The sequence below is a fragment of the Molothrus aeneus genome, chromosome 3 (assembly GCF_037042795.1).
Source record: "Molothrus aeneus isolate 106 chromosome 3, BPBGC_Maene_1.0, whole genome shotgun sequence".
Classification (NCBI taxonomy): Eukaryota; Metazoa; Chordata; class Aves; order Passeriformes; family Icteridae; genus Molothrus; species Molothrus aeneus.
The window spans coordinates 84,075,719-84,089,170 of record NC_089648.1 but is presented as its reverse complement, the minus strand read 5'-3'; the positions used below and the strand labels follow the sequence as shown (position 1 = coordinate 84,089,170).

Genomic DNA, 13,452 nt, shown 5'->3' with positions numbered 1-13,452 from the left:
TATTTTTAACTATGGTATATCAGATACTGTAAATATTTTGTATATTACTAGAAAGTGGACTAGTAAGATATGTGCACTTAAGGTGACAGTTATTAATACATCAAGCTGTTGTGTGTGGCTTCTGTAAAACTGCAAAAACAAAACAAATATTTCAAAAACAAGATTAATAGCCACTCCCTAAATTTTCATTTGTGTTTTTTGAATGTAACCCCAAGATAAACACTTCATTTTCATTTGGAAAATCACCACTGAATATGTAGTTGTATCTTTCCCTGAAATCTACTCATCTGTATGACAGAGGAATAGTGCACTGGCAGCAATTTGCAACTCAGAATACTAAGAAAGAAATGAAAGGCTACCTTATCTAGATGAAACTGTAGCAAAAAAATAAGTATACTGATTATTGTTTTCAGTAGCAAGGCTTGTGATCACTAGGAAAATTCAGGGACGTCTCTAAAATTTAGCATCTTGGTCTTTTTTAAATCCTTCACAGAACTGAACACAAATTAAGTCAACTACTATTATTATAGTTATACTCTAATGAGAGTTTTCTATTTCCAATTAGCAAAATATCTATTATTTTTTAATATTAATGTCTTGCAATTAATACCTTACCAATAGTATCTTGTGGTTGAATAGGTTCTGTGATTTCAGATGGATCACTGATGCCATTTTTATTTGCTGACAACACTCGGAAAACATATGGTTTTCCTTCTGCAAGGTCAAACACTGCATAGCGAGGAGATTTTACTGCAACCTGTGCATTGACTCTTTGCCAACTTCCACTGCCAACCATGGACTACAAAAAACAACAAAAAAGCCATGAATCATTTCTGTGAACTGTCAAAAATTGAACATATTGCTGTACTGCATCCTGTCATGAATTTATTTAAGAGCTATGAGAGAAGGATCACTCTCAAATGCCTGACTTAAACATATGCAAATTCTCATTGCTGGTGCATTCCATTACTCTACAAAAAGATCTGAATAGCTCACTGTCTCCTTGCCTGTCTTGACTTCAATACATGCACACTTGTACACACATCCAGCCTTCTTTTAGGGCTGTGACTGTCAACTGTGATTCGCCCCAAAGAATTACTTACATGTCCTGAAAAACTCACATGAACACCTAAAGGTTTGAAGTCAAGTGAACGAGCCCTAATCCAAACTCTGCAGAAGGGTAGGGAGGGAAATGCTACTTTACTCACAACTTTATTTATTCTGTTGAGTAAGGTCATGTCCCCTAAAAACATTCATCAAATAAGGTAATTACTTTTGTGTATTCTCAGTGCAGCAGCTGAGCTTATCATCACCAGAACTGCACATGGAGGAGAGCCAGAAAATCAGTACTCTGAGAGAAGCCTGCTGTCCATTCGATTTCCCACATAAACTGTTTAACCAAAAATTAGTCATGGAATCTTTCAGAAATTTCAGTAAAACCCAAGTGGCTAATAAATAGATTGAAGAAAATTTCCTTGGCACGTAGATAGGTGCATAGAAATTTTGTTTATAAAATTTTGGAACAGAAAGTCTTGGAGCAAAATCTGATAGACTCCGTGAATTTCTTAGAGGAGGAACAGTGTTTCATGGGTGCTTGGAAACTACCCTGTATATAATGACACCTACAATAGACTAATAATAATAATAATAATAATAATAATAATAATAATAATAATAATAATAATAATGTAAACAGCTGGAGTCTCTTCATCAAAATCTTTCTCATAGGTACTGAACCCACCTAGTGTTCTCAACAAAAAACCAAAGAAATATAACATCAATTTTCTTCGTAATAAAAAGCTGTAAAATATGAAATAAATATTATTTTGCCATATATTTTACTTCTTGCCATGAAAAACATAAATTTCTTCTTTTCATAAAGAATCAGCATCTCATTTTGTTCTGTGGTTTGATATGATTTATCTGTTAAAAAAGTATTTAAAGAGAACATAGAAAATTCATTTCTATTTTGTGTCTTTTGAAAGCTTTACAAATACATTTTTATTCTTCAGGATGGAATCTTCTTTATTTAAAATAAAATAGTTAGAAACTGTTGTAAATTAACAGATGACAGTGGAAAGCAAAAAACAAACATTCACCTATGAAGTGACTAAGCTGTTCATAGATATCAGTTATTTTTGCAAAAGTATTTTAGATTCAGGTATTAATTAGTACAATGAAGCTCTTTTTTCTAATAATAGTCTTTCTGTCCCCATTCTCACTTTCCTTCTGTAAATCTGATTTATAAATGAGACACTTTTTTCCATCATTGTCACTGCTGTGTACTGTTTCTGGAGCTATATAAATTTATTTGTATAAAATAAGCAGATAATCTATCTTTTCCAATTCATTCTTAGAATGAAATTCATCCAGCCAGGTGTAGGTGTCCACTCAATAGAAATCTACCTCTGAGCTTTTTATCTGGGCTTTTCTGCATATTCTGGAACTAATAAGGTGTTTCCATGACAAGAGCTAGTTCAAAATCCTTATAACAATATCCTTGAAATTTATAGATAAGCAAAGACATATGTAAGTGGGAATAAATGCAAGAAAGGATTGTATTTTATTGCATAGAAAGAAAAACTAGATACTTATTTCTATGAAAATTTTCGTTACTTCTTTTGAATCCATATGGCAGAATGGGAGAAATGGTCATGCTTGCTGGAAAATTTAACTAGTGAGTGGTGTTCACTTTGCATCAATTTGTTCAACATCCAGCAAGTAATGATGATGAAGAGTGTAGAAATGGCCTATGGAGTTCTTTTAAAGTGGAAGGGGTTTTTGTGTGTCTGAGAGGGAAAAGACAAGCTGGAGGGCTGCAAAAAGAGGAGTGTCATGAACAGGACAGCTGAGGAATAAATTGTGGAGGAATGTGCAGAATTTTAGATGTGCAAAGAAAAAAAACTGGCATAGTAAGGGCCTGAGAAAAGGCTGTTACAATATTCATGGTGCAAATTGAACATGTGGCAGTTTTATGAAGAGGTTTAGTGTATGTGGACTGGTAAGAAGGTGCATGTGCTAGAGGCATAATTCATAAAAACTAAGTATAGCTTGACCTGTGTTTTAGAGGTCAGGTATGAGGCCCATTTTACCTACAAGGAAAATTTTGAAACAAGTTGCTCCAACCCAATATAATTTAGAAACATGTTTCAGGGAGAGATTTATTTAAATTTTATTCACTTAGGTGGATGAAGAACAAACCTCTCCTACTGTGAACACTGAAGTCCCCTTTCAATTCAAAGGGAGGAGGAAGGCAGCCATGAAGAGTACCAGGGACCAGTGAACTTGAGACAGGCATCTGCCTCTTTGCTGACCTTACAGGAGATAAATTGGAAATGTCAGTGTATAGTAGATGCTGCCATTAGCCTGCAAATAAGTGAGGATCAAATTATGAGTTACAGTCTATTCCTTGTTCTATCACAAAACTAACAGAAACTTCCCTTTTTTACAGAGATTGAAAACTTACAATTGTGCCTGATTGTGAAAATTATACATGCTTCTTTTACATATTTTCTTTTTTAACTCCTGCATACATAATTATTTGTTCCCATTTAGACAGCAGTAAGCAAATAGCATAGGGGAATCCTTTTCTCTGGTCCTTGAATTTCAATGCTCATTAAAACTTGCAGTAAGACATTTGATTATCCATGCTTCTCTAATATCCCACTTCCAAATCCTGGAAGACCACAGTTTTATTGCTCATTCTGCAGATCTGAAAATGGTTTGAGTGTAACAGCACACAGCAATAAAGCACCTTTCAAGAGAACACCACTGTACAGTGCAGTACCTTCTCAATGAAATACGTCAGTGGCTCCCTGCCACGGGGAACAGGTGGATCCCAGCTCAGTACAACATATGTTTTGCTGATTTCTGAAGCATGTACATTGGTGGGAGGGCTTGGAATCTGAACATCCCCTGTAAGATTAATAAATGTAGCAAGTGTTAAACAGCAGATTAACTCCTGGGTCAGCATTCAGGGTACAGCTCATCTTTCCCACCCTGCACTGCAATGCTCAGCTATTAGGGGCTGTGATATCATCTGTGCAGTTCACCTGATCACTTCAATTAGATTTTGATAAATAAAACTTCAGTATTAATAGCTAGTTACTTACTCTTTCAGTAAAGGTCAAATGTGCCCCCTGAAACTCTTGTGCATTTGTCACACTTTTTCCTTTGATCACATTTGAATTATTTCAATCTCCTAGTAAAACCCTACTCACTATATGCCAACATTTTTTGATCAAAGACAGAAGTCAAAAGAATTATTATGAGAAATTAGAATTTAAAAAAAAATAGCTGGAAGAGAAGTACAATCAGAAAAGAAGCTTTAAAACAAAGAGAAAAGCAGGAAAAGGAGCAGAACCTATTAGCTATATATCCTATAACATAATGGCATTATCAGCTGTATAGTCTAAAGCATTTCTAAAATCTGTGAATCAGAGACATAAAAATATGTCACCAGCCCTCTGACAGCTCTACCACACATTGTGTCCTGATCAAACCCCTCTCCCCACTCACTCTGCAGAGTCACCAGCACTGTTAGAGCCAACTTGCCTACCCTGGGCCAGGTAGGAAGAATTCAGCTCAGCCTTTCATGGTCCTGCTCACTGACTGCAACATGAGAAAAAGCTGGTTCTGCTAACCAAGGGATTACAATGGGGTAAAACAGCACCAGAGGGGAGAGTGACCTGTGATGGTCCAGTGATGGACCTCTACACAGGCACAGCTACACAGCCCTGAAGAAGCTTCGACTTGGTAGTAGGTCAGAAGTAGCAACTCAGCAGGCACCTAAAAATTTTTTCTTTGTGGCTTGTGATAGAAAAATAAAAAAATCTTTGTTCTTTGAAGGTAGTTTTTTCTACTTCTCAGGCTAAGAAAAGAGCATATATCCTCTAAATGTTTATCTTTAAAAAAGAGAAAAATATTTCAGTAATAATCTCTAAATCATGGCAGTGATATTTTAAACTATTAGACATATCTGTAGAATGAACCAGACTCAAAATGTACACTAATACTATTTCATCATATATAGTTCCAAATCACAACCAAACCTTTTTTAAAGCAAACTGATATATCCAATGAAAATTTATTTCTCACAATGCTTTCTATATTTGATTTCCTACAAATCTATTTTTTTCTCTCAGAAAATACATGAATCAGCTGAGTTTAAGATGAAATTGATGACATATACTCAAGATAATTAAAATAATCCTTCACAGCATTAAGACAAAAGGTTTCCAAGCGATTTCAGGTAACAAAATCTCAACATGTTTTCTTCCATTCTTGAAAAAACAAAAGCTTCCATACTTTGTAATGATATAACATGGTGGTACAGAATGGTTGCCAGAAAGGGATATCAGCCTGCACTAAAAAGGAAAACCATTTGTGATCTGTAAGATTGCTCTTTCAGAAATAGTCTCCAATCTTGCAGATGAAAGTAGTGATCTACATAAAAAACGATATTTCAATATTCATACTCTATTAAATATGAATATTCATGTGACAGAAATACAAATATCATTATATATGACTATTCCAGAGTGGCCATTTACTGGACCTGATCATTCTAATCCTGAGAGCAGAAGAATGATCTCTGAAGCCAAACAAGACAATTACAATCTGATATTGTGATGTGCCTCTGACCCTGTAATACCCATATCAATTAATTTAGGGTACTATTATAAAAATAGAGGAACTTCATCTGTCCTGTCCATGCACTGGAAAAGCCATTTAATGTCTGATTCTCCTTCAAACTACATTTGTTCTCAGACACTTTTTTTTTAATTTTGATCCAATGTAGTTAATAATTTTAGCAGTTTAAGTGTAAAGAAGGTCGTTATTCTAGTATAAAAGCCTAATCATTCCATAGAGAAACAACCAAAACCAGAAAAAATTCAAACTTTATCTCAAAAGTGTCAGGGATCTCTCCAATTCTCCTGAGGAAAAACATTACTTAGTCTATAATTTTAACCTTAAGAAAAACCTCCATATTCATGTAGATATATATTATTTAAAGAATTGAGATGAATTGTGCAAGTTTTTATGAGAATGGCAATAACTTGCTCAAATAGTCAAAATCAGTCTAAAAAAAAACTATACTTAGCTCCCAGAAAGCTAGAAAGAGGGGAAATATGGGCAATCAAATGGGGAATCAAATGTTCAGCCATTTAAGTCAGCTTAGCACTAGTAAAAGCAAAAAGGTGAGAAAATGTTGTTGACATATAAAAGTTTTGCTGTTGAGTGTGATGTTCTCCATCTTTTTAGACCTCACTCCTCACTTGTGTTCTTTCAGCCTTGCAAGTCATAATGTAGGTTTATTTCTTAATATAGAGACTTTATCACTAGATGGATTTCTTTTCAATTTATGTTTCTAGCTATGATGCAAAATTACTGGAGAATAAGCAGATGTAGTGAAATTGCAGAAATGCTACCTACCTTCAAGATCATCCTTACTGATCACAATCTTTCTCCCTTCATCCACATGAACAACTGTCAATCAAAATATTCAATTAGTTTCTCAAACTAGTTGAATATATTTACAAATTTTGCAAATTATTGTTTGTCATGTGTTCAAAAGCCTGTATAGCTCTGTTTCTATAATGTTGTAATAAAATCTTTCCCCATATAGAGTCAACTTGAAGTCATATACTGGTTTATTCACTTTCATAGGAAAACAGGGCTGGATAAGACAGTACTATTCAAAGATGTGCTAAAAAGCAAGAGCCATAGTCACAGTAGATGGATTTGAGGCAGATTAGTAATCAATTGTGTCATGAAGTTCACTTTTGTTATAGGAATTAATCATAAAGCATACACACGTGCATAAAACACATGTAAAGGAAATCTGAGTATATTCAGCTCAGATTTTACAGGCAACACTGGGGCAGTGCTTTAAGGTATTCCTAATTACTTTAATTCCCCTCTGACCAAAAGGAGGACATGAAACAGAAGGTGTGCAAGTACATGATATACAGAATCTGCACAGGGGTTTAGGACAAGGCTAAATCAATAAAACTACTCCCCAGGGTAAGCTGGCTTGTTCTATTCATGAAGAAGCTCTCATAATGCTACTTTGCAGTCTGTAGTGAGATATTCAATCAAAGGAAGAAATAAACTCTTCTCCTTAGGCTAACTGGGCAAACAGAATCTTTTTTTTTTTTTTTTATTTTAAGAAGCCTTGAATAACCTACTTTGTGTTCTCTCCAGGTCAAGGGGGTCAAGCGCTGCAACTGGTTCGGAGGCTCGAGAAGGCCGGCTAATGCCAGCACTGTTCACTGCCCTCACACGGAATATGTAAGACCGTCCCTCTTGAAGACCAGTCACAGGATACTTGCAGACTTTTACAGGAGCATCATTGCACTGGACCCAGTTCTCCAGACCTACTTCACATCTTGGAATAGCAGAAGACAGCCTTTGTTAGTATCATCTCACATTAAATACACCCCATGCTACCCACACCAAGTCAGAACCACAGAAGTCACCTTTGCTAGGCTGAGGAGCTAAACCATATACCTCATTAATGAAAGTCACACACTTTATACACTCTTCTCTGGTCAGAGATCCAATCCCCACTCTGTTCATATTTTTTTCATAATGCAAAGGTCATTTTTCTTCCATGGTTTTTGGCCTTTTCAAATCTATCTGCTTCCCTTCTGTTTGGTTCTTTTCCTTGCCATGTAAAGAATAAATTATTCACTTTCATTTTTAATATTCATCTCCACAGAACATGATGAATTTGCAAGATTCACCTAATGATTTTCATTTCTTCTTTGTCATATTTTCAAGTAAACTTTTGTGTCTTTCCCTCCCAAAATGACTGGGCCACAGAGTATAGGAGTCATCAAGAAGAAGAGTGATATTATCATACTGACTCCTTTGTGTGTACATATACAGTTTGTGTCCTACTAATATAAACTTTTGTGTAGAAGACTCTCTGTTGCCCTGACTGTACCAGAAAAAAGTCATGTCATGATCAAGAGCTCCTCGGCACTGCAGTGATACAAGCAACGTGTCAAATGGCACATCTGACTAGATTATACACAACTAGGTGAAATACTCCTATGATCTATGTACTGCATAAATTGGATATAGATCATAGAGTCCCCAGGTCTCAAGTTAATTTCCTCATACTGACTGCCATTCATAAACCTCTATTTTTCCAGTTATTCCCAGACAGTTATCTTTGAATTACACCAAATGACAGGGAAGCAAATAGCAATGAGCTGCAAATGTTGCTTTTAAGTGCACAGCAGTGTACATTATGAAATCATTTCAGTAAGGCTTTTCTGACTGACAGATTCAGACACTAAGGATCAGATGATCTGCTCTGGCTACAAGGAGCAAGCATTCACTTCAGTCAAAGAACAAAACATAGAAATCAGCGCTTGGATCCCCTGCTCACCAGCTGCCTGCACTGAGCTGAAACCCCAGCAAAGTGCAAAGCTCACTGAAGGACAGAAGCCTGCCAGTCTGACTTAAACTGCCAACTCCCAGGAGTCCAGGCCTTGAACTCCTGATGTACTACATTTAAGAAAGAAATAAAAACATAATGTAATAACTACTAGGTTTCAGCTTTTGCAGTATAGAGATTAAAGAGGCTAAATCTAATTCAAGATGCCCATGGACTCTAGCTTTTATAAATTAAATACTGCCAGGGCTCATTCTCTGATGTGCCCACATCCATACTATTGAATGTTTTAAGCGTATGATAAAATGTGTCTGCCTGCAAATATTACTTGGAATGGCCTCCAGCCCCTGTTAATTCCCAGACTATGCCCAGAATTGCCTGTGAAAGTACTAAATCATCTGGGCCAAAAGTTTGCCAGGGAACAATCTTGTAATTTAACACAGTGTGTAACTGAATTCCAGTGCCAAGTGTCTGTAAAAATATGTCCAAAGAACACACACATTGAAAAGATATAATGGTATTTTTTCTCTTCAGTATAAACATATTTCTGGCAATTAACAAAATCAAATAAATGTTAAGATTTACATACTTGTCAACAAAATATCCAATAACAGGGCTCTCACTGGTTGTATTCGGTGGTTTCCAGGTAACAATAACATAGTCTCTGTTAGCATCATGGCATTTAACATCCATTGGTGCCCCTGGTGCTCCTGCGATCAATGCATCAGCATCTGGACCACAAATTAAAATAAATTGGTTTTGACTCCAACCCTTCTGATATACATCAAAAAGTCAAAGGGAATACTTGCAGTTCATTGTGCTACTTGTTTATATGAATGGAAGCCGAAACATTTCATGATGTACTAATTCACTGCAATAATGATTCAGAACCATATTGTCTATATTTTTATACAGACAAAATGTTCAAGGATATTTTTGAGAACAGAAAAGCTTTTTAGGAACCAAACACGTCTTGTTTTTCATGAGAATTAAAAGCTTAACCCACCCATGTGTTTTTGATGCTCTGTCACACTGAAAGCTGTGACTCAGCGTGTTACCAATCAGACCAAAGTACTCAATAAAAAACATGCAGATTAGGAAAAAATCTCTTAAAGAATGAAAAATTTGCAAACTCCTGGAATATTTATAATGCTATGTTTTATTTAGAGTCCTAAATACCACCTTTAAGACACCCTTTTGTGGCTTCATTTTGAGAGATATTGACTAATCTGGACCCACAACTCCTAATGAAATCTCTTAACAGGTAAAATTCTCTCCCTTCAAAGGAAGATTTCTATAACAAAAAAATACCCTGCAGAGAGTCTAAATTTATAGAGTCTAAACCAATCAGTTGTGAAGTAGTTCATGCTCAGTATCAGATCACAGCCTTCATGAAAAAAGGCAAGAGAATGGCCAACAGACAACACTAGGGACTCCAGAGGACATAGCACAAGGCCAGGGTCCTGGGCATGCAAAGGCATCACATATAGTGTAAAATAGACAAGAGAGATGCCTAAGATTTACCCATCACTACAACAAAAACTTCTAAGAAAGTTTTTTATATATTAGTGGGTGTTTTTCACCTGAATAATGTCTTTTGTGGAATGTAACCTGGACAGAAATAGCTTTAGCAAATTGATCTCATTTTCCTAATGAGATCAGGATGCCAGAGTGGCTTGTTCAAGACATACTGCAAAGCTGATGAAGCCCTTGCACTACTCCTGTGAGGAAGTTGGATTTCAGACCTCTGAAAAAGACATTCACTACCTGTACCCCACACAAACTGTCTGGATGACGCTCCCACAAGGCACATATATTCTAATATGTTTCCAAGAAGAACAAGGTTTAAAATTAATAGAGCTACAGTGGCCTCAGTGGGGATGTTCCAGTTCGCCCATATCAAGGATATTGTCCAATGTATTTAAGAGAGTGAAAGAACTGCTCTACCAGAAATATTTTTATCTTTCAAATAAAAAATATAAAACTAAATACTAAATTCTGCTCACAGGTACATGTAGAAGTTAATTTTTACTTCACTGAGAGCTGTGCATGGAAATGTGATGAAAAATTCTGACCTTTATTCTATTTTAAAACATTTACCTCCTTTTATCTATGTCTTTTGTGAAAACTGTATTTCTTCAGTCAGCTAGTTTCTTACTTTGTTTCTTTTCTCTGGTTAATGACATGACTATGACTGGTATAGTGGTGGGAATATTTCTTTTGCTTTCTCCTGCACGTATCCCTAAGACCAGGCACAAGATACAAGAATGCCCAACAAGGCTCATTCCCAATGTCCAATCTCTAAAGCCAAAACCATTACAGTGAGAACTGATTGTATGCAAAGATGTTTATTTCCTACCAGGAAAGGAGGTGAAAAATAAAGAAATAAGTTGTTTCTTCACAAGTATGGTTTCTCTAGTTCTCCAGGAAACAAAATGTCCTCAGGAGCATGCTCCTCTTGAAGCTCCCCATTCATGTAAGGTGACTGATTTTTAGTACAGACTACTAAATACAAATGAAATTACTATGAAATTCCACAGGGCTAAATTTCTTTCATACTTCAGTTATTACATGGGATTTTTTCATAAAACTAAACCACATAATGTTTTTTAATTTCTCCTCAAGAACCAGATTAAAAGTTTACCTCTTACAAACAGGTATGCACTGCATTCACTGATTCCACCTCTTGAAACCATGCGCAGGGTGTATAAACCTTCATCATCTTTGTTCAGATGAGTAAAGGAAAGAGCTGCCTGGCCTTCTCCAAAATACAGCTGTGTCCACTTGGAATCCTTTAGCAGCACATCTGGAAGAGAAGACCCATCAGATACATTATTGTGCTGCTAGAACAACCTTCATCCTAGTGCAGTTCTCTGCCAGCCAGGGACACAAACTAATATTTATGCCAGTTTTATTCAGAATTATAGTGCTTTGGATGCCATGAAAACTCTACAGAGAGTAAGTTGCATTTCTCTAAAATTATTTTATCAGTGACTTTTAGAGAACATGAGGTCTAGTAATACACTATGCAGTGCCAAACACAAAATTCCTATCACTATTCTTTTTAATACACTGAGAGACAAAAATGTTACTCACATTTAGAAATACTAACATGAAAACCTGTCATACCCTATAATGAATGCAGGGTAGGACCTTGTTTCATTTTTAATAAGTTTTGCTTGCTGTTCAGGTCAAATGCCAGTTTACTCAATTTTTCTTCCAAATTTAAAAAAACAGATTTCAATTTAATCTGAAAACTGCAATAAATATACACCAAACTTTGATGTTCAAGGCATGCCTGTTGAGCATTGAATTAAATTAAATTTAAACCTCTCAAAAGTGAGAGGTGGTGACCCATGATTAATGCACATTAATCTGATTACCTAGTGAAACCAGAGCAAAAAGTGAACAGGATGCTTTATGCTAGCCAAGGGGCTTTCTCATGTCATCCTTTTAAATAACTGATTGGATTATTTTTGATTTTTAACTCCCTAAGGCCAATCACATACAAATTTATTGTAATCAATGCAGCAGAACTGTTTTTAAAAGATCTGAATATCTATGAATGTTCATTATTCTACAGCTTAAATAGATTTTGGAGCTGACACTCAAACATCTGCAAAGGAATCAGTGTTCTCACCTATCAGCTGAGTTTCATAAGCAGGTACAAAACATGACACACATTCCAATAACAAAGCATGTGCAAGACACAAGCTACTAAATCTTACAGCAGTAAATTGCATAATCAGCTAAGCATGTAGTGCTTATGAGAAGCACACAAACTAAATTCAATCACATTCCTTCCCATGAGATCCTTACCTAGAAAACCTGAGTGTCCCCTTTCTGTCATGCCTGCCACAATGGTACTCAGACTTGTGTAGAGAGACATGATGTACTTTAAATTAAATCAGAAAATATCTTCACCTAGAAACTTTAACTAATGCATGAGCTCTGCAGAAAATCCTAAGCATAAAAATATTGATTAACCAGCATCTCTGAAAAGCTGGTCACTTATTTAGACTCAAAGTTTCAGTGGATTGGTAGTCACCATTGTTTGAGTATATAGAAATTGTAGGCAAGCCTGTAATGCTACTAAGGCCAGAATCACCCATTTCCATTCTTTAAGTGTACTGATAGCAGAAATTGAGGAGGCAGTTGTGTTTGGTAAGGGCAGAAAAACTTCTCTTCCCCACACAAGGCCAAAGATTCACCAGAAATTAACAGAAGCCTGCTTTTTTTAATGCAGTCTGGATGAATGACTTTGTAGGCAAGACGATTAGAATAAAGTTTGGACATATTTAAAAGTTCCAATAGAACAAGTATCCATAAGCCTGCCACCACAACAATATCACAAATACAAGTTCTCACTCTTCACAGTCTGTTCATGTGTTGTGCTCTATTATTTTTCCCAGAATTTACTTGCAGAAGACTAATCCTCAGAAGCAGCATGTCTCAAACCTCAGATGCTGTTTATAATATGTAAGATAATTTTCCTTATACATGACTTTGATTAAAATTCATACAAAGAGCGGGGAACTGCTATATACTGAAATTTATTTTCATCATGTATTTTTTGTTCTGCTGAAATTTTAGCTAGATCTTCACTCCATGATTTTTCCTCCTGAAATCAATTATTTTATTCTAGATTACAATATAAATAGCTGCAGAATGCTGGTACATAAAGCTTTATAGTGTTTATATTACATTAGAGATCAATAATGGAAAATTCCTATTATCAGCTGAAGTCATGTCCAGATTAGTTATACATTCCTGAGGCATTATTTGGATTTTGTTCTTTCAGTATCTTGACTGGTTCTTTCAGTATCCTAAATTGTTCTAAGTGGGCCATGAATAATAGACATCATATTCATGTTTGTGAAATCCCAAATCAATTCAGAGGATTTCACTGAGCTGACTTATATGCCCCTAGGAGTCTACTAGATACCCTCAGTAAGGCTCACTAGTGTGAACATTATTTATACTAGATAAACACATACCTCTCCTGTGTATAATTATAAGTAAATCATACATATCCATCTCAGGGC

The 13,452-nt window shown here is 35.7% G+C and overlaps 1 protein-coding gene across 1 annotated transcript in view; it reads right to left on the bottom strand.

Annotated features, from left to right (window-relative positions):
• MYOM2 (myomesin 2) overlaps nt 1–13,452 on the bottom strand; it is a 69,261-nt gene that overhangs the window by 38,367 nt on the left and 17,442 nt on the right. The window contains exons 9-14 of the mRNA XM_066545871.1: nt 11,052–11,213; nt 8,997–9,138; nt 7,191–7,390; nt 6,436–6,489; nt 3,788–3,915; nt 616–799 (exon numbers count right to left, since the gene is read on the bottom strand). Coding sequence (XP_066401968.1) covers nt 616–799; nt 3,788–3,915; nt 6,436–6,489; nt 7,191–7,390; nt 8,997–9,138; nt 11,052–11,213 — 870 coding nt within the window. The remainder of the gene's footprint in view (nt 1–615; nt 800–3,787; nt 3,916–6,435; nt 6,490–7,190; nt 7,391–8,996; nt 9,139–11,051; nt 11,214–13,452) is intronic.